Source organism: Pygoscelis adeliae, unplaced genomic scaffold, assembly GCF_000699105.1.
Source record: "Pygoscelis adeliae isolate BGI_AS28 unplaced genomic scaffold, ASM69910v1 Scaffold342, whole genome shotgun sequence".
Taxonomy (NCBI): Eukaryota; Metazoa; Chordata; class Aves; order Sphenisciformes; family Spheniscidae; genus Pygoscelis; species Pygoscelis adeliae.
In genome coordinates this window covers 964,114-990,524 of record NW_008824437.1, presented here as the reverse complement: position 1 = coordinate 990,524, position 26,411 = coordinate 964,114, and the positions used below count along the sequence as shown (strand labels likewise).

The window sequence follows — 26,411 nt, the reverse complement described above, 5'->3', positions numbered from 1 at the left end:
ACTGGGGTCACCAGCAGAATTTTGGTGTTTTTGATCATGGGTCGGTCTACACGACACCAGGCCTGCTAGCAACAGACGGGGTACCCCTGTCTCAAAGGGGGAAAAGGATCTTTGCACAGGAGTTAGCAGGGCTCATGGAAAGAGCTTTAAACTAGATTTGAAGGGGGAAAGGGATAAAACCAGGCTTGCTAGAGATAAGCCTGGGGGCGGCATGCCAATGTTTGAGGAATGGTGTGCTAGCAAGGTCCTTCAGTCTGCTCCACGATGTTCTGAGTACACTGGAGCACATTTGAAATGTCTTTATACTAATGCATGCAGCATGAGGAATAAACAAGGGGAGCTAGAAGCTTTGGCCCAGTCCCAGAGCTATGACATCACTGGCATATGCGAAACCTGGTGGCATGAGTCCTGGGACCAGGGTGCTGTGATGAACGGTTCTAGGCTCTTCAGGAGGGATAGGCATGGCAGGCAAGGCAGGGGGGTGGCGCTGTATTTAAGGGAGGGGTTGGATTGTGTGGTGCTTGCAGTTGGCGATGACACGGTTGAGATTGACTCGGTAAGGATGAAGGGGAAAGCAAATAAAGGGGATTTTGTGGGATCCTACTATTGACCACCCAGACAGGATGACAACACTGATGAATTATTCTACAAGGAATTAAGGGATATCTCTAGATCAACTGCCCTTGTCCTTATGGGTTATTTTAACTTCCCAGACGTCAGCTGGGAATATCATACAGTGGACACAAAGACGTCCAGGAAATTTCTGAAGCACATTGAAGATAACTTCTTGGTGCAGGTACTAAGGGAGCCGACTAGGAAAGGTGCCCTCCTAGATTTGTTTGTAAACAGAGAGGGACTCGTAGGCGAAATGGCTGTCTTGGTCACAGTGACCATGAAGTAGTTGAGTTTCAAATCATTGGTGATAGGAGAAAAACTGCTAGCAAAACTTTGATTCTGGATACAGGGAGAGCAACCTTTGGGCTACTGAAGGAGCTAATTAGTACGGTCTCCTGGGAATCTACTTTTTAAGGTATTGGGGTCCATGAATGTTGGTCACTTTTTAAGAGCCATCTCTTAAGAGCGCGGGAGGAGGCAATTCCAAAGTGTTGGAAGTCAAGCAAGCAGGGCAGAAGGCCAGCTTGGCTGAGCTAAGTAGCTGAACCCCTGGCTGTGGCACCAGTCCTGTAACCATTTATATATCCTCAGTTTCAAAATCTAAGTCCTGCAGGGCTGGCTTTTGAGAGGTGCTGAGCACCCATGCCTGAATCCAAAGCTCCTGAGAACACTGAGCAATTCCCTCTCTGAAGGCCTGGCCCTTACAGCCCCTCACCATGCACCCGTAACACTCAGTAGGAGCTGTGGGAATGCTTTGAATGGGTACAGGTTCCATCTTTTGATCCTATAAGGAGTTAAGTTATTCCTATATTATGGGCATCACTTTCAGCCAAAGGGCTCCCAGAATCCAGCCAAACTGCGGTCCTTTTCACTGAAAATAATCTGATGAGAAGACACCACTGTACCTGTCTTTGAATTTAAAGAATGGAAAACAAATCAGTTGTTAATACGGGACATCAGGTAAAAAAAACAACAAACTACAACAGAAGAGAGAGCAAACAGGAGTGCCAAAATGAAGGAAATGCAGTTGGAAAAATCAGCCATAATCAGTAAGATTTTCCTGGTATTAGAAATAGCCTTATAGTTCTGACCTGGCCTTGCTAAAGCTGAGTTTGACCCAAGGGGTCTAATCGAGTGTCTGTTGTTAAAAGGAATGGGTGGCCTTAATTGTATGGCTGAAGAAGAGATGTTGGTTGCAAGAAAGGGAGAGAAATTATGCTGAATCAGAAAGGATTTGTTTGACTTTTATGGCTGGCTCCATGGGCTCCCAAGGCTTGCGGGTTATAGCACAGTCCAACGGGAATATGCTCATACTACTCTGGCTTTAACCACAAGTTCAGAATTGTCTTCTCTTTCTTCTTTAAGCACTTTCCCACAATAGCACTGTCCAGTGTAATGTGTGCTTCTGTGCCACGGGTGCTGTCAGTTGAGCAATGCAAGCATCTGTGGTCAGACAGCCTTCCAGCTCTCCTGCAAGGCTGTATTGTAAACATATTTATTTAGGCTTCTCATACTTCCTCGCTGAAATTTGTGCCAGTGCTATCAGAGGCACAGCCACGAAAAGACTTCATTTGCATCTTGCCCACTTCAGCTTTCTCCTCTATAATTGTTTGCACTAGAGTAAGTTCCTAATTAATTTCTAGCCTGTATCTCTGGTAGGTTTCACTGAGATCAGCAGAGGTGGTGCCGTTGGGGATACTGTAGCTCTGCTACTTACCTGGAAGCTAATCTGTGTAATACAGAAGCTTAGTGTGGAGGAAAGGCTACTCTGTTTTGCCCCTACAATAGCACTATCAGGATTGTGATGTCTGGCTATGCTCTGAACAACTCTTCCGCAGTATCACTTTACTGTGAGAGTTGCCCAAGACAAACAACAAATGGATGTCATGAACATGGGTTTATAAAGTAGCTTGCAACCCTCTTCTCCCTTTCTGACTGCTAAGTTGGTTTTCTGAGATGAGGCATGTAGTCGCTGCGACTCATCTGCTTTCTCATGAAAGCACTCTACCTGTGTACTGTGCCCGAGTTGGCCAAAACCTTTGCTTGCTTGCAATGTGAGGGTAGGAATGTAAAAACAGGTATACAGACTGTATGCCACCTAGGCATTTTCCACCTTGTGGAAAAGGGAAGGCTTGTTTCTGGACCTCTTTTTCTCTTCAGAGTGGAATTCACTTGGGTGGATCAGGGGCTTTACACTAGTGTGCCTGGACAACAAATAATCCAAGGGATTGCATGTTCAGAAAAGAAAAACACGAGCAATGAAAATTCTTGTTTCAAGCTCATTATACATTCTTGCACTGATCCTATCACTGTGGGATCACAGCACCTTGTCATGCTCCTGGGATGGAAGTCCCATCAGCATCATTTAACAAGAGCAAGTGCTGGATTCTCCACCTGGAACGGGGTAATCCTGGTTATATGTACAAATTGGGGGATGAGGGGCTGGAGAGCAGCCCCGCAGAAAGAGATCTGGGGGTTTGGGTTGATGGCAAGTTGAATATGAGTCAACAGTGTGCCCTGGCAGCCAAAAGGGCCAACTGTGTCCTGGGGTGCATCAAGCACAGCATAGCTAGCTGGTCGAGGGAGGTGATTGTCCCATGCCAAACATGCACTGGTACAGCCCCACCTCGAGTACTGTGTGCAGTTTTGGGTGCCTCAATATAAGAAGGACATCAGACTATTAGAGAGTGTCCAGAGGATGGCAACTAAGATGGTGAAAGGTCTCGATGGCAAGACTTAGGAGGAGCAGCTGAGGTCACTTGGTTCGTTCAGCTTGGAGAAGAGAAGGCTGAGGGGTGACCTCATCACAGTCTACAGCTTCCTCAAGGGGGGCAGTGGAGGGGAGGTGCTGATCTCCTCTCTCTGGTGACCAGCGATAGGACACGAGGAAATAGAATGAAGCTGCATCAGAGCAAGTTCAGGTCGGACGTTAGGAAAAGGTTGTTCATGGCGAGGGTGGTCGGTCACTGGAACGGGCTCCCTAGGGAAGTGGTCACGGCACCAAGCCTGTCAGAGTTCCGGATGACGCTTTTAGTCGTATGGTTTAGTTTTAAGTAGTACTGCAAGGAGCAGGGAGTTGGACTCTGTGATCCTTATGGGTCCCTTCCAACTTGAGATGTTCTATGATTCTGTATCCCCAGGCTCCCTTTTTAATCAAGCCAGCAATGTACAGCTGATATATCTTTGCTCTCCATCGGCAACAGCACTGACACCCAGCCATCAGGCAGACATGGGGCACAAACACACCGGGTACCAAATACACTTCCTCCACAGATGAGGACAAGCTGCCTCAGCTGGCATAAGTACCAAATAAACAAAACAAGTTGGCCATAAACTCAGGGATCTCTCTGCCTACACATTCATTTGGGCCAATTAGTGTTGTTTGGCTATCCCAGTCAAAGTTTTGCACATACTGTGGGGTCTTTTTATTTTTTCCCCTCCAATCCAGACTTGCAGACCTATTGTTCTAGGCTTGACAATAATACAGATGGAGTGATGTTTGCTGACACTTTTCTGCAGAGATCAAAACATAAGAAAACAAGAACTTGCTTCAACTGCAGCACAACTCATATTGTAAACATCGTGTTTGCCATCAGACTGCTGACTCTCACCACCTGCAAATCACAAGCTGGTATCCAAAGGCTGGATCCTGAGTCTCAAAGGCTAAATAGTGGCTGTCAGTGGGAGGACTGCAGGAAGATGGATGCAGAAATGTGTGCTTTATAGCCCCCAAGTCTCTAGCCTGGCTCGATAATATTTCCTGCCATGAGCAACCCTCATTTAGATTGTAATTTCATATGATGCATTACCACTATATACAATCAATATATCATAATCATAGAAAGAACAAATGAGAAGATGCAATGACCATAAATGCCATGTTCTCACTAGTGCAGCATTCTTCCTTTCAGACCACAATCCAACATTATTTTAAATTCCCTGAGCAATCGAGTAGCCACAGACCCCCTGGAAAACAGCTCCACAGATTCTTAATCCCATTTTCAGTACGGACCATAACTTCTTCCTTAATATATCCATCTATCTCCTAGACCCTCCTGTCAATCTTTTTCCATTGTTCCACATAACTTGAAATTTCATTTTGGTGGTAAGGAAAACACCCACAACAAGGTGTGATATGGAGCTACAGAGAGAAAGAGCTACTTTTTTGCAGTCTAGGTCTGCAGCCTCATTTTGTTGTGGGGAATGGGAAGTTTGCAGCCAGAATTGCCTGGAAACCAACATCTTTTTTCATGCAAATTAGTCCAGTCATGCTACTTGTTTGCCATTGTTGATCGCCATTGAACGCATTTTCCAAGATAGATAACCTAGCAATTTTCAGTGGTTATTCTGTATCCTCAATTTTAACCTCCATGTCTTAATACACTGTCCTGCCTAATATTTGCAGTAAGAAAATACTCCAGCTTTTGTCCTTCAGGTTATTAATGAAAACATACAATGAAAAGAAACAGTGTGGCAGTCTCCTCATGATGCAAATTTAATCTTGTTGAAAATTCAATAAACCCAAAATTATACTTTCCCTTTGTTTTTCATCCTTCCAGCCAGTTGCTTTACTGCATTATCCTCCACGAACTCACTGCTGCTTACACAAAGCAAAGATTATGATTTAAATTTGATGGCATTTTACATGGCCAATGCACAAAGGAAACTCAAAGAACATGAAGAGGAAAAGCAATGAACACTCAAAAGCTTTTCTGCAGAAGGAGGCATAACACAATATAAAAGTTCCCCACAAAGGTCCAACTGTATCACATCTCTTGCATCCTGTACACTGCAAAAGCAACCTCCGAGCTACGGAAGGCAACAGCAAGCGATTCTAATTTAATTAGTCCAATGAAGGATTAGATCTTACCTTTTCTCCTTTTTCTCCTCTGCCGTAGGCTCTGCCCTAGAAATGAAAGAAGAGGGGAAAAGGTACAAGTGATAGCAAGGATGTCAAACGACACTATAAATATATATTTCATGTTTTCCTTGTTAGATATCTGAGATATATCTATCTATCCATATATATCACATCTATACATATATAGACACGCAAGTCACAGGACAGCTACTATAGGGAAAGTAATTTTCTTTCAGCATAATTCCTTGATAATAATTCAGTAACAAATTAAAATAGGAAACCTATCCCAAATTGTCCTACTGCAGCCAGGAAAACATGTTATTTTCTATTCAGGGCAGAGTCTGATATTACATTTCCAAAATCAAAGATGCCAACAACCCTTATTAGAATGAATTTTACATAGGGTTAAAGATTTTCTCGCCTAAAAACTCAGTCTGGCATTTGCATTAATTGCAGCTGGGGAAAGCTGTATTGTGGTCATCTGAATATAAAGGAGTTGAGAGATATTTTCATCTTCTTTGTGTAGAGTTGCCTCATATTGTCCCCGTCGGATGTGCAGCTGTGCTATAATCAAGTACACCCAAGTTACATATTTTAATTAGAAGGCCAATACTAAGTCAGTTATCAGCTGTATTCAGGGGTGAACCCACCCATTTCTCCCCCTCCAAGAAATGCCACTGAGTGCCAGGAAGATCAGCTTTCTCCTGGGATAAAGGTCCAGCAGAGGGAACATATTCAACAGGGCACATTGACATTGGGAGCAAATTCTCACCATAAAGGAGAAAACAACTACTTGTATTTCCATCTCCTTACATAAGATCATTCTGTTATTTCTTACTTACTGACTCTCCTTTTTCTCCTCTGAGCCCAGGAAGCCCTTGGCTGCCACTTTCTCCCTTGAAAAAGAAAGGGTGTTAATACCACAGAGTTAATTAATTCCTTTCTTGACAGGCATAGAAATAACAGATGAGATTTCCCCTTACACCTCCATGTTGGACTCATTTGTGAAGTGTACCACATTAGTGTTTGTATTTTGTGGTCAGCTTTCCATTGCTTTGATTTTTTGGGAAGCAGTGCAACAAGGGTTTGACTGAGATTGTGGACACTTCTCATCCCACCAGTCTCTACTGCCAAGATTTTAGCTCCTGCCATAAGGACTGGGTGTACCTCACTGACTTGAATGCCCAAGTTCTCAGATTGATTTTATATTCTATTTTTCATATGAAAATACTGCTAGAAGCCTTCAGGGTGCACTGGCAAGGCAGAAAGCTTTCTCTTGTGACATACTTCAGAAGTCCTTATTTTCTATTTAGCCAGGAAGGACTTGGAAGGGTGGTTTGCGTAAGACCTAGAGGGTGTATACCTAAAATATGGAAAAAATAAACCTGCAAACATTGTCAAGATTTTAGAGCTATTTTTTTAAAAATTCACACCCCCCCTAAATTTTCATGATCAGCTAACTCCTCCCTTCCCTCACAGAAGTGTGCAACACACACAGAGTCGCTCTCCTTGCTTGCTCCAGTGGAAGAGAGGGAAGGAAACAGAAAAAAGACAGTTGAAAACATACAAATTATGGGTAGAGGAATGAAACTGCAGAAGGAAATACATAGGGAGGAAAAGAGAAAAATGGTCAATCAAAAACCAAACAAAACTTTTTCTTCACTTGTCTCCTAAAAAGGACATGGGTGAAAGGGATAAAGAATCAAAGAAGATGCATCATTTCATAAATATTCATCAGATACAGAACTAAAAGTGGTGCCAAAAACAGCAAGTGCAGAAAAAAATACCTGCAAATCATTTTCACATACTGCTCCGCAGCCACAAAACTGGAAGAAGGACCAGCTGAGGATATACCCATTATTAAGACTAGTTTAAAGCTATGTGCAGTGCTGCCAGCAGTTCCTTCAATTCCTCTAGCACCGGAGCTGCTGGAGAGCAGAGGGCTCTACCCACACACCTCTACCTAGCTCCTGCCTGATTCTCACCCAAAAGGTATATACCGGAAACACGCTGTGCTGAGCTCCCATCCATCACTTACAAATACCATGTCCTCACCTATTCATACCTCCCACCGCCTTTTGCTTGTAGGGAGTTCAGGCACTTTGGACTTCAGTGTAGACATGGCATCAAGCGGAAAAAGTCTCAGACCCGGAGCAGGGCCCTCCAGTACCACGGCAGCAACAAGTCAAATGACCCCTGTACTCCCCAAATCTCCCCACATGGACCACAGTAGGATTTAATTTTGTGGCTTTATTCAATTTGTCCTGATCTATGCCCCAAAAAATGTGCTTTGCTGCACCAGACACTGAAACACTTGTCTGGATCATGCTTTCTTTTCCTCAGATGAAGACAGGCTTTTGAAAGCACAGGAAATATTAAAGTTTCTTTCTTTAACCTTTATCATTTTTTGCCAAAAGAAAGAAACCTCACAGAGCAAGTAGCTTATATGCAAAAACAATGTCACAGACAATTCAAGTAGGCTGTGGCAAAATTCATACAAGTTTTTATGCAACCGTCTCTTTTAAATCACTTAAAGTACACCAAAACTCCTTTTTAATTTGGAGAAAAAAATACATCCCGCCAGAGCATGCCTATATACACTGGACTTCACAAACTTCCCAAAGACAGGTAAGCAATACCATTTCTATGATGTGGACAAAAACAGATCTCGCAGAGAAGTGATTTTCTCTAAACTCGGATCAATAGAAGTGCAGGAAGAGAGCAGAAGCCTGTTGACCATCAGCCCAGTGCCCCAACCAGCCAAGCCGGCTGCCTGCAAACAACACAGCATGCAGAGCGAGTACGGAAGAAAAATAAAGTAGACTGGGCTGTCGTTAGCATCTAAAATTTATCAGTAGGACCCAGCTTCAGGCATGTTAGCCAATTCTTCCAAAGCTATTTCCTGCCTTGCTCTTCCCCAATACCATCCTTTACTGTATCTCCTTCCAAAACATGTACTCTGTGTCTCCAGGCACTACCTTCAGTTTGGCACCATGGATGACTGAGGCAGAAGTGTTCATCTCCTGTTTTGCCCTGCCTTTGGAGACTTAAATTAGAGAGGAACAGAAACTCATTATCTTCCTGCACTGCTTATACACTTCATATATTTCCACTGGTCAGAGGGTACTGTAAGAAAAGCCTGTCCAAACCTCCTCCCCTAAAAGAAGGAATACGCTATGGGAGCTCAGGATAACAGAGCCTGAACACCAGTCTCTCCATCTTCAACTCAGATAGATGACAGACACATTCACTTTACCTAACAGACCCTCCAACTAACCTTTTTTTTTAAAAAGAAAACAGAAAGAACCACGTAGCTATTATTCCTTCTTTAGATAAAGAGTGAAAAAGCCACCAGCTACTACTGGTCTAGGGAAAACAAAACAAAACCAAACCCCAAGCTGTACTTGCTTGTTAGCTTGTTCTCATCAAACCTAAGAGTATAGTAGAGATGTTATGGTTTGGCTTTTTTTTTAGTGTTTCCTGAAGCCCCAGCTTTTGGATTCAAGTAAAAAATGGAAATCTTTGATATTTGTTACCTTAAAAAAACTTTACAGCCCTCCTCATTACACAACAACAAAGCTTTAAAACACTACCCTTGCACCTTAGAAATGAGGACCCAAGTTGAATGATCCTAAAACGTATTATTGTCACTTATGACCACATAATGCAGAAGCCACACATATTTTTGTGGGGCCTTAATAAAGTACCAGGTGGTAATATTGGGAAGTTGCAAATAGCATTCACTTTCTTACTCATAGCCAGCATTTTAGCCTGGGTAGCTTGATAATGTTGCAGAGAGAGAGAGGAGGAGAGAGATATTGGTTCCTGCACATAGAGCAGGGACTGTGACAAGCTGGTCCTTGGCAATAGCGATGCAAGAACTGCTGTCAAGGCTGGTATACGTTATTTAATCATAACATCTTTGCAAGTCAGGAGCAAAATCTATTACTTGCCTTATTTAGCAAGATAGAGAAGCTAAGTAATTTGTCTCAAATGCATCCCATTTGCACCAAATTGTTGTCAGAGCCTGGATTTAAATGGCATCATCCCCAGCTCCCTGAGACTGTGACACAGTCCTGCCTCAGCTGTATACAAGTCTCAGACCAATACAGCCAGGGAAAAGTCACACACATCTGCAGAGCTCTTCAGCAACCTACCTGCTGGAGTGGGACAGCCATTTTGGGATCTATTACAGAAAACCTGCTGATGCTGTGCTTGGATATACACTATTTTGTATTCGACTAGTATCTCCTGCAGCCCAGCAGCGTGCCATGTTACGCAGTACAGACATCCTCACCAGCACATAGACCTTGTCAAAGCAGTGAAAGACAACGGGATGTTGCTGCAGGGTGCTTTTACTATTATCATCATCGTCCTTCTGCAACCTCCTCACAACAGTCATGGCTCTGCCATTCTTTAAAACAGCCCATCATTATTTAAGCTGTCACAGATTAAAATAGAAAGTTGCTATTTATATACGCGTGGAAGCATAAGGAAACATTTTCTGCAGTTTCAGTCAGGCACATCTGAGCATTAATGTGCCCATGTTCTTTCATGCCAGCATAAAACATACTCCAAAACACATCTCCTCATCATCCAAAACTTCTCCCTGCAGACAGAGGACCAAGTCTTGCCAAAAAAAACCACAACACATTGCTGAGGATGTCTGACCTTCCAAGACCCAGAGATTTCTCCTTTCTCCTCCCACAGTGTTTCATAATAACTGAGTAACTTTTGGTGGGATGCAATTAGTTTATTCACTAAACAGGTATAAATTCAGTGACTGATTTGCAGAAGTGATTCAGATGGAAATAGTTTTGAATACAAATTGTTCCCAAACACCTTTCTAATCACACAGATGGTGAAACTGGGAACGACCAATACCACCAACTTTCACCACCTCAGCAATGTCGTGAATCTTTATTTTCTTCCAATACAAGTGCTCCCTTTAAGTCAATGTCTCACAGCTCTATTTGTAACCAAGCACAGAAGGAAAATGTGTGTATGCTGAATGTACACATGTGCATATCAAAGAAGCTTGCAGAATATGCAGGACAATATAGAGGTTGCACTGTGAAACTTGAAGCAGAGATCACAACCACTTTCCTACTCTGTTATCTAGGAAGAAGAGTCCTGAGGAAAGGGGCCTATATTTAATATCAGCTCATGACTCAGACAATCTTGCTAAGTGTCCTGGTTTCAGCAGGGATAGAGTTAATTTCCTTCCTAGTAGCTGGTACAGTGCTGTGTTTTGGATTTAGGGTGAGAACAATGTTGATAACACACCGATGTTTTTAGTTGTTGCTAAGTAGTGTTTATACTAGTCAAGGACTTTTCAGTTTCTCGTGCTCTACCGACTGAGAAGGCTGGAGGTTCACAAGAAGCTGGGAGGGGGCACAGCCAGGACAGGTGACCCAAACTGGCCAACGGGATATTCCATACCATGTGACGTCATGCTCAGTATATAAAGCTGGGGAAGAAGAAGGAAGGGGGGGGACGTTTGGAGTGGTGGCGTTTGTCTTCCCAAGTCACCATTACACGTGAGGGAGCCCTGCTTTCCGGGAGATGGCTGAACACCTGCCTGCCGATGGGAAGTAGTGAATTAATTCCTTTGTTTTGCTTTGCTTGTGTGCGTGGCTTTTGCTTTACCTATTAAACTGTCTTTATCTCAACCCACGAGTTTTCTCACTTTTACCCTTCCGATTCTCTCCCCCATCCCACTGCGGGGGGAGTGAGCGAGCGGCTGCGTGGTGCTCAGTTGCCAACTGGGGTTAAACCACGACACTAAGGATAACAGATTGTGGCTAATCCTTTACCCTAGTCTCAGGAAGTTTTGTAGAGTGTGAATGGGAGGCTGCTACCTAACCGATGGGTATCTATTACTGCTGAGCAAGGCACAGCACAGAAGCAGCGCATGGTTGTCCGGGTGACTTATGAAAGCTGTGCATGACCTATTGAATAACACTAACTTGCAAAAATGACAGTTTAGAAGCTACAGGAAAAGATTTTGGAACACACTTACTCGAAGAATGACATAAAGCAGCAACAGAGAAGCTCAAATGCAAGCCTGGAGCAAAGATACAAGATGGCCAGTCTCCTGCACTCCCAGGCTCATCCAAAACCATCTGAACTCAGTCATATGCCAAATTGACTCTTATTTCTCAAAATCAACTCCTCAACTTACTCTGAAACTGTTTTCTTTGTTGATGTTGTTGTTGTTGTTGTTTTTATTGAACAAATGAACTAGCACATATTACTGACCTTTTGACCTTTAGGACCTTCAGGACCAATTGGACCTCTCTCCCCCTAAGACAAAAAAAACATGATTAGTCAGACTAATCTTCTCATTATATAACAGTGCAAGGGGCCCAATCCCACAGCAACTGAGGACAACAAAAATGTTTTCAGGTTTTAGTGGAGAACAGACTGAAAATTACATGCCCTCAAGAGCAATGACAGTGAAGCTGGCTTCTCAGAGGTCCCAGTCACAGCCAATATATGCAAGCACACTGCTTTTAAAAGCTATGAGATTTTTTCAGCGTGCCTATGTTTACCTCCAGAATCTCTTCCTTTTATTTGAAGAAGGATGCACATAACCAGGCTGGATAAGAACAACCACTTTGTTTTCAAGGTTGTTACCAGGACTACCAGCATGATCAAAATCTCTGAATTAGGTAAAGAGAAAGCACCTGGAAAGACTGCTGTTACCTCTACAGACATCCCACCTGTGAACAACACATGCCTGGCTCTCTCTATGAAGTGCTTTCCACCACTAGGTCTTAAAAGTGCTTCACGAACAAATACAGCCCTTCTTATAACTCACTTGCACAGTGTCATACCCCTATTTCCAAACCCATCCAGCATGTCTCAGATGAAACACAATCATCTCAACACTAACCTTTTGTCCAGCAGGACAGGAGCAGTTGACAGTCTTGAGGTGGCCCACTTGCTCGTTGCCAACAGTGGGCCTCACTTCCAGGGGAGGTGCTTCCGTCAGGACCGTGACCTGGCACTACACCCAAACACTCAAGGTCATGACGAAGCCTTCGATGCTAGAAAGCTTCCTCTTCCACCCGCTTTAGAGAAACTGCATAGGCATTACTGGATAACGCACAGCTAAATGAGTTGTAGTGAGGAACGAAATCCCACAAAAGCCATTCATTCAAGCAATAGGCAAAAACGTGGCAAAATGAACAATGAATCTCTTTAACCAGGATCGAGGGGAGGAGCGTGAAAGGAGGGTGGAAGTTTCTAATGAGAGCTGGGCACAGGAAACTAAGCAGCAACTGGCACCATTTTAGCTCCTTCCAAATAAAACCAGTGGGAAACATATTGAATATTTCATGCTGAATTCTGTTGTTCCATCATCACTTCAGGGTTTTGTTTCCCCTGACAGTCTGACAAGGAAAGAGCAACTTGGAAACTTCCAATTCCTCATACTCATCCCTCTGCAGTAATCCTCTTCTGCCACTGCTACATTACCAATTATATAGTTAGGTTTCATTCATCATCATTAAAAAAATGATAATCCCACACTGTCATATATTCCCTGCTTTATGTAATAGATTTCAATGAAGAGTGTTCATGTGAAAATGAATAGATGACAAAAAGAAGCTTACTGGTCCAGAGGGAATGTCACAGCAGGTCTCCAAGTCAGCATGCCGAGAATCACAGTAAATAACCATCCGCTGAAGATCAAACTAGAAGACAAAGTGAGGCAATAGTCTCAGAGACAGTAAATTATTAAAGACTGCGTGTCCTTTTGCTTGGATACAAACAGTGCAGATGAATACAAACAAAAGCCAGATGGGGCTAAATTCATAGTGATTCTATGGATCCTGTAGTCAATATCTATCTCCCTCTGTATCAATAATGGACAGATATTTCAGCGTGCTTAAAGAGTGCTGAGCTAATGAGACCCGGAATATGCCTATTAAAATTCTGGTGCAGGTTTTCATACAAATAAGGAGGCATGCAATCCCCATGTCCTGGACAAATTTTTGTCTGACAAGACATATTCTGACCACCTCCATCCTTCCTAGAATTTCGTCTAGACATAAAGTTTGTTTTTCTCCTGTTGTGCCTTGCATCTTCTGACCATTTATCCCAGCATGAGGAATGCTATTAGCACATTTAATATGCACATTCCATCCATTTTGCACAGCTAAGAAAGATTACACGTCTCAAAACACCAAACAATCATGCATAAATTATACTGGGTTAACACCGCTACTGGACAATCAGGTTCAACCTGCAGGTCTCAACTTTGGTTCAACTGGAGCAAGAGTCATTTAATATCAGGTATCTTTTCTAAGGAACTAAAAATATATCATGACTCTCCTGAGTTAACAAGCTTTCTTTTTTTACCCCATCTCTTCCTATCACGGGTGGAAACATTCATAATGCCAAGATCAGACAGGAAAAACCTTTACATGTGTAGTTCAGTACCCAGTCTGATGGTATTCGTGGATGATTTTGTCTCTGATTTTAACTATAGAGCATTCTGGGACTAGACAGAAAGATGAAATTAATGTCTCATTTTTAATCCCTATTACGGAGATAATGACAGTATCACATAGAAAGACAGCAAGTCTTGTACATGATGAGATGCCAATCTGTCTGGTAATGGTTCAGTGATGCTGCTTCAGGAAAAGGGTCAATTACAACATAACCCCCAAAACCCCATTCACATGCTGCAAAGCCAATGCTGAACATTACCCCAGCTCTAATCAGCACACGCAGTACTTACATCAATGGGGACGCTATCATACAAGCGTTTGCCAATCACAGTCTTTCCTTGAATGTCAATATTTTCCCTGTCTTCAATAGGCAGCACCTGCACCAGTCCGCAGTCTATGTAAAGTGAGACAGCCTTTGACTGAATGCTGAGGGCAATTTTGTGCCAGCTGCGGTCAAAAAGATCACTGACTCGTGCATTTCGGAAGACCACTCTCACGGCGTCCTTGGTGAGCCCAATGGCATTGTACTCCACAGCTTTGTTCTCTCCGTCCAGTCGGATCGAGACCTACGGTCAGACAGAAATGATTTTACTAGTGAAGTACAAAGTCTCCTCCTTCCTCCTGCCTGCCTTCCATTGCGACTGACACCCCAAAGTCAGGGATGGTACAGTGTGTGGTCAGAAGCCCAAGCAAAGAGCAGAGAACAGAGGTTTGTGTGAGATACGAAGTTGGACAGGGAGCCTACACTTGTTCTAGTAAATAAGACGGGGCAGGGCACAGGCTTGGGTGCAGACCCATGACCATCTAAAGACTTCTCTTTTGAGTACAATCCTTGGAATGGTTTCAGCAGATGCCACCTTGATGCCTCCCAGGCAATGCTTGGGCAAGGTTGGTAGCACATATCAGAGGCATCTACCCAAAGGCAGAGAGACAAAGCTGAGACTGTTCTGGATCCCTCTATTCTCTGCACTCCTCCACTACTTCCCAGCAGGCTCTGTGCTCTTTAGTACCCATCACATGTCCTCAACCGTCCCATGGGACATGGACAAATCTCTCATTGCCTGGTATGAAAACAGCCTGCTGAGCTGTAGTACTGCCCACACTTTATTTCAGATGCTTTGAACAGAAAATTGAAACACACAATGATTATGCCTTAGGCTCAGAGGAGACCTAGGGCCATGTATTACACAGTGTGGACGCAGCCAGGCCATGCCACTTAAAGTCAGTGCCGAAGACTGGTTCCTGGCTTAATCCAGTTAATTAGAAATAGAAGAGACGATGCCTAGGGATATGGGAAAGTTAGAAGGGTTTAAGGACAGTTGGCCTCAAACGTCTTCCTTTCTGACTAAAATTATCAAGTGTAACACACAAGAAATGAGGTCCTAAGTGACTATTCTTAAGCAAAGCATTTTCAAGTGAGAGTGGAAAAAAAAGTCCATTTTAATTCTGTATTCAATCATGTCACTCCACTTGATCACTGCAGAATCAAAATCCCACCACTGCCTCCCTCCATCTTTCTCCCTCTACCTGTCTCTGCTTTTCTCCCCACACAAGCCATTCCTAACAGCATCTTGCTACACCCCCCCCCCCCCCCCCCCGGCTCGATGTTGCAAGCTATGGAGTAGGCAAAAATAGGCTTTTGAAGACATTACACTTTTAATTCATTTACAAATTGATTTCTTCTTTTATCAAAGTCAGGCAGTTACAGCAAGCAGCAGGGAATGGAGCAAAGCACAGAGCCAGGGGAACAAACAGTCCTTCCGCAAGCTGCAGAGCTGGAAGGAGTTTGGCCACATCGGCACCTCAAACTACCCCTATCCTTCACTGTGAGTTCCCAAAATCTTTTTGAATAGCAGTCCCAAAGCAGCAGTTCTGCGTTACATAGCTACATGAGCCCGTTCCGACAGCCCAGTTTAGAGTCATGGGTAGTGCCATCACCACCATGTTTGTACTGAGCAGAAAAACATACAGCCCATCCAAACCACTCCCTCCCCAAGCACACTCGAACCCCGAAACTATAGCATGCTGCTAAGAACATGCTATATAGGAACAGACAGCCCTTTATTGCACTCTTATGGCATCTTTCTTCTGAGAACCTGAGAGTACTTGACAAAAATTATTAGATCAAATTCTGCAGCAGCCAGGACTAGGGGTTGTGGAGCAGTAATAGGTGTTACATCCACATCCTAAGTAGGGAACCCATAATGCCTTTGCATGATATCTAGAAGTCTGTGCAAAAACTTGACATAGCTCACTGCTCTGTGGTGTGAGCTATGTCATCTGTGTGGCTATCTTTTTCCAAACAGGCAAAATATTTTCCCTAAACAGAACTACCTGAACAAAACAACCCAAAAGTGGTTTCAAGAGCAAGGATAGTATATTTTTCTCCCCCTTTCCAACTAATACATCTATTTGCATGCTAACAACAATCAAGGTCTATGCAAACCTTCCTCCAAGGTTTGAATTAAAGGTAAAGGATTTTCGGCAAAATGAACTGAAAGGCAGGCAAAGGGATTTTTACTAGTCCACAAGGAAAAAGGAGTGGGAGGTTAAGGCAAGAAAGTTGGTTCATGCAACCAAAGAGAAACAAGGCTGCTCTTACTGGCTGCAAAGGGCCTCGTACCTGTGGTATGCCATACTTGTCAATAATCTGCCAAATATACCAGTCTTCTTTCCTGGAAGCCTTCCGGAATTTGAAGGTAGTTACAAAGGCATATTCATCAGGCAGACCTTGAGGAAATACATCCCTGGCATGGGGAGGGAAAAAGAGACCAATGTATCAGGCTTAGCAGTGAAGAGGAGAACTTCTGAAACTTTGCATGTCCCAGCAATGCTTCCCAAAAGTATCACATTGTTCCTACAAAATCTGCTGTATTTGGCAGCCTGCAGAGAGATGAACATGAGCTTGTGCCCTCCAGGTGGTTCTGTCCTTGAGGAGCCCTTTTTGGAACAATGGTGAAGCTCTCAAATTAAATAAGAAACAGTGAAAATCTGCAGTCTAGTATCCCTCACATCAAAGCAGTTGTTTTTCACCTGGTGCTTCAGTTCATGCAATCTGTAACAACATTCTGTTGTTCTCTAGATGCACTGGAGACCTGTAACATCTGACAATGGGCAGGCACACCTGAAACTCTCTATAAATGTACAGTTATAGCATCAAATATTGTAATATTTGCTCCAAAACAGGCACTACACCTCATGCCTGCCCAAGAAGATGTTCCTTGGCTGATGGCCTGGGAGAACAGAAGAACCTTCTCAAATCAAACATTACAAACACATTAGGCAGGAATTTACTCAGTGTGACACCATAATTCATGCGTAAGCCTGAGGTAACCAAAACCAGCACTGTTTGACTCAGCCCCAAAATAAGAACATAGCATAACATGAGCATGCAGGGCTGGACAGAAGGGATAACCCACCCAGTATTATTATTTTTTTGTCACTAGCCATTACTGGGTGCCAAAGAATGAACAGAACAAGCATATCCCCACCTTCAACTCTTTGGGATCCAGGGGTCAAATTCAGAGACAACTCCAATTTCTACATTAATAACTTTTTATGGATTTATCTTGTATGGACTTCTCCAGTCTCCCCTTGAACTCAAGTAAACTTATTACATCCACAACATCCTTTGGCAAGGAATCACACAGCTCTGCTACCCACTGTATAATAAGCCTCCTCTTGTTTGTTTAGGACCTAGCTCAGTTCTTATAAGGGACAACACAATGAACTATTTTTTATGCCATTCATGATTTTGCAAACTTTGCTTGTAATGCCTCTAAGCCATCTCTTTTTTCCAGCTGAAGAGTCCCAGTTAACTTCAGTTTTCCTCGTGCCCAAGCCAGCCTGCTCCTCTGATCATTCCTAAATAGGCCTTTCCTTAATACCATGTCTTTGCTTCCAGACATCTGAGCAGTCAGGCATAAGCACCCATTAGAAAACAAAACACAACGGCAGCAATTAACGAAGAGCAAAGCAATGAAGACAGATTCTCTTAAGGAATATTTGACATAGTCCATCACTATGCAGAAACTGGCACAGTCGAACACACACAAAACTAGAGGCTCTTAATAGTGTTTAAAGCAAAAAACCTCAAAATTTCCAAAATACTTTGTTTTGCAGTTACAAAAAAGGTTGAAAGCCAGTCTTTCCTAGTGACAAAATATTCAGTCATCTTTTAATCTGTGCTTTGGATTTCCTATCTTTTTAGCCAAGTTAAAAATTCAGAACACAGTGGTTTCATCCACTACTGTGGCTTTTGCTATATAAAATGCCCATGCAAGCTATGTACCATTATAAGCTGGTCTTCCCGCTGGGGACACAGGCACTCTCTGAAGTCTTCCAACACAAGAGAAAACTGAACCAGGCTTCCACTAGCTCCTTTACAAAATCGTTCCTTTAGAAGAGCAGACAAGGCTGTCTCACTTCTTGGTACAGCTATTCACAAACTAGACCTCCCTGGTCACAGATCCACCTCACCCCAGCACCCATCTCTCCCATGGCACACAAAATAGCCAGACACTCCCTCCCTTCATGAGAAAATAAGAAGCGTGTCGGTTGTCACTCTTGTGGCAGAGTTGCCATGGAGAATACAACTGGCATGACTGGGGCACTGAAAGCCACCAAGAAAGTCTAGGGGATGTTTGGCAAGAGAAGAGAGTCAGGTCAGTCACATCGGCCCTCCCAACAGGGCACCCTGCCAGGTCTCCTTCACCGTTGACATGCCTTAGTGTAAATTTCCTGTCAAATGGCTTCGTACACTCATTGCGTCCAAGTTTGTCAGAGAAGAAAATCATGTTTCAGCTTTTAACATCCACCCCTTCAAGAAACTTCAACAAGGTGGCAATGTTGATAGTTGAAAAGGTGTTGCTTATCACTCCATCCTCTTGAGCAAAAATCATGGATGTTTCTACATGAGAGTGCTGCCAGTGGGGGCATTTCCCTGTGGCTCAGCTCCTCAATCTCTGTCATTTCAGCATACATGCCTAGTGCATTACCTTTACTCACTCCTCACCACCTATCTTCACCATCACAACTGGGTTTAATGAGTTCCCTCTCTGTCCTGCTGTTTAGGATTCTGACACGCATTTTGGGCACACACAGTGCCCAATACAGAGTATTGAACTACTCTCGTAGCTACAGCCCACCACCAACTCCAGCCTCTTACTGAATGAAAAGCAAGCAGAGAAATGGTTCCTCAGTGGTGGCACAAGGTAGCGGAGTTAAAGCTCTGGGGGTGCTTTGCTCTCCTCCTGATCCATAGCAAGTTTGCTATCATCACATCAACAGCAGCAGTACACACGTTTTCAATGCTGCCTTTCCCGTATGGTTTTTCAACTCTGCATATGTAGGTGTGCTTCATTCCAGGTACGAATTAAAGGCAGTGGCTGTGGCATCACTGCTTTGCTGAGCAGGGAGGTATAGGAGCATGTGGTTGAAATTAATCCCCCAAGATATCACATTGATCCTTGGGCCTGACAACCTACAATCAAATCTGGAAAAGCCAACTGCTGGCCTCTGTGCTGAGACAGTCTTTCTGGATACCTCTGAGCTGGGAACAGGAATATCACCATGCGAGCTTAAATTCAAAAAGGGGTTTCAGATGCTTAAAGCCCACAGAAATAACTGAGAGTTAGGTACCTAAATATCCTTGTGAGTCTGGCCACACCTCATCACACAGAGGCTGACAAATGGCCCATCAGGTAGATTTAAACTGATAGAAAGCTATAATGACCAATTACCTGTCACCCTCAACTGATTTTTAAAGGTGCCAAAGAACTGGCTGCAAGTTCCCGACAGAGAGAGGTTTCATGCTAAAAGCAAATCTAAAGACACTCTCATTGCTCTGAAGATATGATAAAAGCTGTTTCTGAAGTCCTTGATCCCTGCATCTTTTACAGAGATGCATTACTGCATAAATAACAAAAACTCTGTTTATGAGTTTTCATTTATTTCCTCACTAAAAAGTGATCTCCATCTAGAAGCTCAGCTTTACTTACGAATCCAAGGGCAGAAATTGCTGTCCCCAGAAATGTTTTATTTCCTTCTTTCACCCAAGGCTGAATTGAACTGCTGATCCATATTATGGAGCTTTGCTGGATGCCTGGTACCTACAGGGAGCACTCTGCCAGCTCCTTGGTCTATAATTCTGACAACAGGATTGATTGCAGAAGAAGCCATTATAAAACTCCAAGACAAGAGAATCCCCCAGTGCTGCAGGTTAGTCTAAGAATTAATCAAACCAACTCCAAAGTCAGGTGAATCACAACTTCTACAAAGGAAAAATTATAATAACCAGGCAGGAGATTCTCTTAGCCATTGCCCATTTTCATGATATAGCCTCCTTCTTACGTGCTTTTGTTTGGCATAAGAACCAACATCTGTGACAATGTGCATGAGATCCAACATCTATAATAACAACATAATGGAGAAAAATAACAGTATCAGTTCTCATTTCAGACACTGAATGTAACAACAATTAATAGGGTGCCTGCATTTGGTGAGGAAGGGCATAATTAATGTATTTGGGAAGTTTGACCACTTCTGCAACACCTAAAAACCGCTAATACTCAATGTAACTCATTGACTATTAGTGGTTTTCATGTCTGAATCAAGGCTGGAGAAAGCCAGTTCATGTCCATATGCATCACATCACCAGAGGCTCTTAGAATGACAGGAAAAAAAAAAAGGAGGAAAAAGGAAAAGAAAGGGCTGTAGAAGGATTGTCACAACACAGAATCAACCCCACCCATACATCCTTGGCAGACATTTCTTTGGCCTCTACTTCAGAAACCTCAGTGATGGAATAGATACAACCTTCCTAGGTAATTTCTTCCTGTGTTTCACTACCCTACATGCTACAAAAAAAGTCTATCCTAAATCTCACTTGCTGCAGTTTAATCTTCCTGAAACAACTTTTTTCCACAAGGAACCACGCGAACAAGTTGTTCTCCCCTCTTGGCTGCAGCCTTTTGTATATTTATCAGCTCTCCCCTCAGTCTTTTATTCTCTGAAAGACCAAAAAAGCCTTCACTCATTCCACCTCAGCCATGTTTCATCTCCTTTACCTTGTTAGAAGTAGGAGACTCTATCCACGCTAGTGAATAATGGTCAGGGTCCATTTACTAGCCATGAGTGAAGTTCAACCAAATGCTTCTTTCCCAAAGGGAGTGATCATATCCAAACTGCCTTTGGGAGCAGTTCCTGGCATGCTCCATCCTCCACAGCAGGCCCAGGCATTGTCTGGAATAACACTGCTTGACATCAGTCAAAACTAACTTGACATTAGCACACGAACAGGTGAAGAGCACAAATGATATGAGCCTAGTGCTGGGGCCCATGAATTCACCCTGTTTCTTTGGTTAGTAAAGAAGCAGCCTACAAGGAATTCCTCAGGTGTGCTCCTAATAGACATCTCCTTCTAACTTCACAGCAGATTTGGACAGACTTTTCTTCTAGATGACAAGCACCTGTCTGGCAATAGAGGTCATGAGATCAGATAGGGGCCACAGCAAGATCCTTCAGCTGGGAAGGCTGCTCTCACCACTTCCTTAGAGTAAGGAGCCGTGTCTCTCATCCCTGACTTCAGCACAGTATCTTGTCCTTTTTCCAACTCCAGCACCACGAGAGATTTTGGGACGGGTCACAGACCAGACCTAACAGCTGCCTCTGGTATGGGGGAAGAGTGGGGGAAAGGGAAAGACAGGACTGGCAGAGTGGGAGAGGGTACAGCATTGAACCACAAATCCCAGAATTGTTGAAGGTGGAAGGGACCTCTTGAGATCATCTAGTGTCTAAAGAAGGTTTTTCTTGTGTTCAGATTGAATTTCATGTTTTCACTTTGTTCCTCTTGCTTCTTGTCCTGTCACTGGATATCACTGAGAAGAGTCTGGCTCCATCTTCTTTCCTTTCTCCCCATCACGTATTTATACACATGGATAAGATCCCCCCCTTGAGCCTTCTCTTCTCCAAGCTGAAGAATCTTAGTTGTCTCTGCCTTTCCTCATATGAAATATACGTTTGAGAAGAAGTAAGGAACAAGGAAGCATTCAACAGGTTTCATATTTAGTGTAGAAGGTCTTGGTAGCTTTGGGTAGAATTTTCTTCTCTGTGGAGCAGAACAAATGATGAGACCAGGGCAAGAGCTCACAGAGAAACCCAAGGCAAGTAACTGAAGTCAAAGTTGATGTCAGGAGCCAAAGTCTCCAGACAAACACATGAAGGTATACATGCCCAAAAAACCCCAAGACTCCAAAACTGGGGGAGACAAAACTGTACCAATATAAAGAGCAAACAGATCATGACTAGAAGCTAGGCCAAGCATCAGGAAGTTCTGAGGTGGCAGCTGGGATGAGGACGAAGCAAGTCTGGAACCAGATCAGGCCAGAGAAAATTGAGGGATGGACATGGCAAGAGGAATGCTCTGGAGTCAGGACTAGGAGAAATAGATGGAGAACAGAACAGAATAGTGAGCCAAAAAGCTTGGCATTAGCCAAGACAAAAGTAATGAGAAACAAGCCTGAGTTCCCAAAACCAGAAATCTGGGGCACAGCTTTGGCCACAAGACCAATTGAGGAGCCATAAGCAAACAGCAGGACAGCCCCAGTTACCTGAGGAGTGGGGAGAAGCACCAGCCAGATTTAGGGACTAGCCCTCAGCCAGCTAGAGGGACTTGTCAGTCCCTCAGTGACCAGTACATTGATTGCAGCCACTTTCCTGGCTGTTGTGCTTGCTTGTTCACAGAACCATCACAGGATGCCTCATCACAAATGGTAAGAAAGTTCATAGTTGTAGGCTCCAGATCAGAAGATGAATAGGCACATTTCCCAGGCAGCTAAGCTGGCACTCCGTAAAAGTAATAGTGCTTATATAAAAAGATACAAATCCTTTAAGCAGATAATAAAGTGAATTACATATATTACTCAGTTAATGATTTTGTATCTAATTATGAGAAGTTGCTATCAGTTGCTAAATGTTGCTTGAGGTTATCTGCAAGACAGGACAGATGTTTTCGTTTTGTTTATTATTCCAGTTACCAGTTTTGTGCAGCTTTACAAGATTGCATTTTCTGTGAGCATTGACCCTATATGCACCATCTCAGAATCCTGACATCCAAAGGCGAAAATGAACCAAATATGCAGACACCTTCTATGGGGATATATCCATTTGGGTTCATTCCCAAACCACATGAGTATGGAAATTAAAATACAAAAGGCTGAAAATATAAAAGTTCTTCTTTAATTCCATGTTTCTGTTAATCATTCAAAAGGAAGCTTAGTCATTTCAAGCTACTAATTGAGGATGTTTTACTTCTAATTGTCCTGGGCAATAAAATATTCTACTTATTTTAAAAACAACAACAAGAAATAAATGGGTGCAATCTAGGCAGAAGGAAAGTCATCATAGCTGGTTGGTCTGGCTTCGCTCCCCCAGTCTTTCTGGAAAAACAACAACAGAAACAACAACAACAACAAAGTACTTCAACCCTTAATTTAAAAAAGAAATGCAAATGGAGATCTCTCTGTAATCTCTGCTAACTTGTTCCAGTGGTTAATTACATTCATTGTTAAAAGTGTGCCTTTCTTCCATGTTGTTTTTTGATGTCATTAACAGGTAGCCATTGACTTTCAGTCTACTGCTATCCTTAGCACCAAAGACCCTTTACTAAACTTTGATTCCCCAGAGGTTCTTACAGAAAGGGATCGCCTCAGTTGCTAACCACTTCTTAATTTTACCTGACTACACTGCACTTCTTTAATTTCTCACTGTTAGACCTGTTTCCCAGTTATTTAAACTTTCATTCACTCCATTCCTATCTACTGAATTATGGAAACAAAGACTGGACATAGCATCCTAGCAGTGGTGATTGAATTGCCTGATATGGAGATAGCTCATACTTGACAGTTCCTGCTTATACACCCAAGGACTGCACTAGTGTTTTTTGTCATAGTATCACCCAGAGCTCAGATTCAGTAGATCATAATCCCCAGAATTTCTTAAGTGCAAACTGGACTTCTTCACTTCAAGGGCTTCTTTCTATGTAGTCTTGGTGGCAATGCTTTACAGTGATAAAGCACACTACCACTAACTGTTACAAGCTGCAGCAAGCAGAGATTCTACCCAGAGACTGCTGTGAGCCAAACAAAATAGGTTTATTTCCCTCCCCACACACACCAGTTATGTATATACTACTTATCAAGACCAAGGTGTCTTTAGTTGGCTGGCCTTCTCCCAGATCATGAATTTACTTACCCTGAGACCTGCCATCATTATGGACTTTAGAGCAAACATTTTTCCTTTCAGTGTATCATATTTGTACTTTCTGTTTTTTTTTAAAGACTGTGTGTTTATATGGAGAAAGAGGGGGAGGGGAGAAGGGCAAATCAATTCAGTTGGCTCCAGAATGAAAAAAATATTGTGAAATCAAGCAAATGTAAGTCACAGGACAATCTCAAAGATGCAGTGAGCCGAGTAGAAGAGCTAAAACAGAAAAAAAAATAACAGTCCTCATCCATAAGAAGGAAAAGAATTACTATCGATTTTTTAAGCTGAAGTTCAAACCAGCACAGAGAAATTTACTGCAAAAATGTTAATGATGACAATTCAATCTATGGTTCATGGTTATTCAGTGAAATTATGCACTCATTCTTTTCAAGGCTAATGCTAGCAGGACTCAAATGACAACCCGAAGAGAAACCGTTCCGATAGACTACGACACAACTGGCAGCCTCAGGTCATTAAAAGGCTCCAAGGACTGAATCCATGTTGACACAGGATTAAAAATTGCTCATTCTTTTAGGAGGCCAAAACTCATATTAGCTAACTGATAACAACATCTACTAGGAACTGGTCTCTTGTGATTAGCAAATATATATCTCAATGGGAGTGCTACCAAATATTCCTTTTAGAAGTTATTTACTAAGCCTTAAGTTCTTTTGTGAATTTCTTGATACTTTTCTTGATACTGCTCCTCACAACCATTGAGATACACTGAAACCAGCTCATACGCTGCCAGGATGGAACCTGTAGTTGGTGTGGAGGGTCCTGACCGTGTTGTATATATTCTGCGCCAGCAGAACTGAAAGAGCTGATTAAAGCAGCAATATATGTGTAGGTACTAGATAACCACTACAAGGTTAACCTAGAGGAACCAATTAATGTAAAGTAGAGGCTCAGATGAAAATAAAGCGAAAAAACAGGGTACTCACTCAGTTTTCTGAACAACAGGAAAGCTTCCAAGTCGTACATAAGCGCTCTGAATTCCATTTTCTTTCATTCCAAAAATCTGTTTCACACTGAATGAATCCATCAGGTCAAATCCTGTCCATAACGGAAGTGTAAATACAAGACATTGATCAGGCAGTGGGACATACCTTCAACTGTACTTAGGTAGTTATCTTAGCCCACAAACACAGCACTTCAGAGATTAACCTCGATCTTGTTGGGAAAAGCCAGAACAAAATTCTGACATGGTCTAATCTGCTTAGTCCAAAAACTCAAAAACAAGCATCAATTCAAACTGTAACAAGTCCTGGGGCAATTAGAACAGAGTTCTACAGAAATCAATAGTTATTGTTTGCATCACCACAACATCCTGAAAATGCTGTATAATTCATTAATCCCTATGTAGAAAAATGCACAGGTGCAGCCTGAAACACTTATTCATAGAATCATAGAACCATAGAATCATAGAATGGTTTGGGTTGGCAGGGATCCTCAAAGATCATCTAGTCCAACCCCCCTGCCATGGGCAGAGGCATCTTTCACTAGATCAGGTTGCTCAAAGCCCCATCCAACCTGACCATCAACACTTCCAGGGATGGGGCATCCACAGCTTCTCTGGGCAACCTGTTCCACTGTCTCACCACCCTGATCGTAAAAAATTTGTTTCCTTATCTCCAGTCTAAATCTACTCTCTTTCAGTTTAAAACTGCTGTCCCTTGTCCTACCACTACAGGCCTTGGCAAAAAGTCTCTCTCTGTCTTTCTTATAAGCCCCTTTTATATATTGAAAGGCCACAATAAGGTCTCCCTGGAGCCTTCTCTCCTCCAGGCTGAACAACCTCAACTCTCTCAGGCTTTCTTCATAGGAGAGGTGTTCCAGTCCTCTGATAATTTTCGTGGCCCTCCTCTGGACTGTGTTCAGTTTTGGGCCCCTCACTACAAGAAAGACATTGAGGTGCTGGAGCGTGTCCAGAGAACAGCAACGAGGCTGGTGAGGGGTCTGGAGCACAAGGCTTATGAGGAGCGGCTGAGGGAACTGGGGTTGTTTAGCCTGGAGAAAAGGAGGCTGAGGGGAGCTCAGCCTCTATCGCTTTCTACAACTACCTGAAAGGAGGTTGTAGCGAGGTGGGTGTCGGTCTCTTCTCCCACGTAGCAAGCAATAGGACATGAGGAAATGGCCTCAAGTTGCACCAGGGGAGGTTTAGATTGGATGTGGAAAGATTTTATGTCCTGCAAGAATTCGAGAGCAGTTCT

General features: G+C 43.0%; 1 protein-coding gene across 1 annotated transcript in view; it reads right to left on the bottom strand.

The window, feature by feature from the left end:
* The window catches only part of COL22A1 (collagen, type XXII, alpha 1), a 215,563-nt gene that overhangs the window by 129,246 nt on the left and 59,906 nt on the right, over positions 1–26,411 (bottom strand). The window contains exons 4-11 of the mRNA XM_009320934.1: positions 25,143–25,254; positions 16,559–16,682; positions 14,226–14,501; positions 13,096–13,176; positions 12,375–12,488; positions 11,738–11,782; positions 6,319–6,372; positions 5,486–5,521 (exon numbers count right to left, since the gene is read on the bottom strand). Of these exons, the coding sequence (XP_009319209.1) occupies positions 5,486–5,521; positions 6,319–6,372; positions 11,738–11,782; positions 12,375–12,488; positions 13,096–13,176; positions 14,226–14,501; positions 16,559–16,682; positions 25,143–25,254 (842 nt within the window). The remainder of the gene's footprint in view (positions 1–5,485; positions 5,522–6,318; positions 6,373–11,737; positions 11,783–12,374; positions 12,489–13,095; positions 13,177–14,225; positions 14,502–16,558; positions 16,683–25,142; positions 25,255–26,411) is intronic.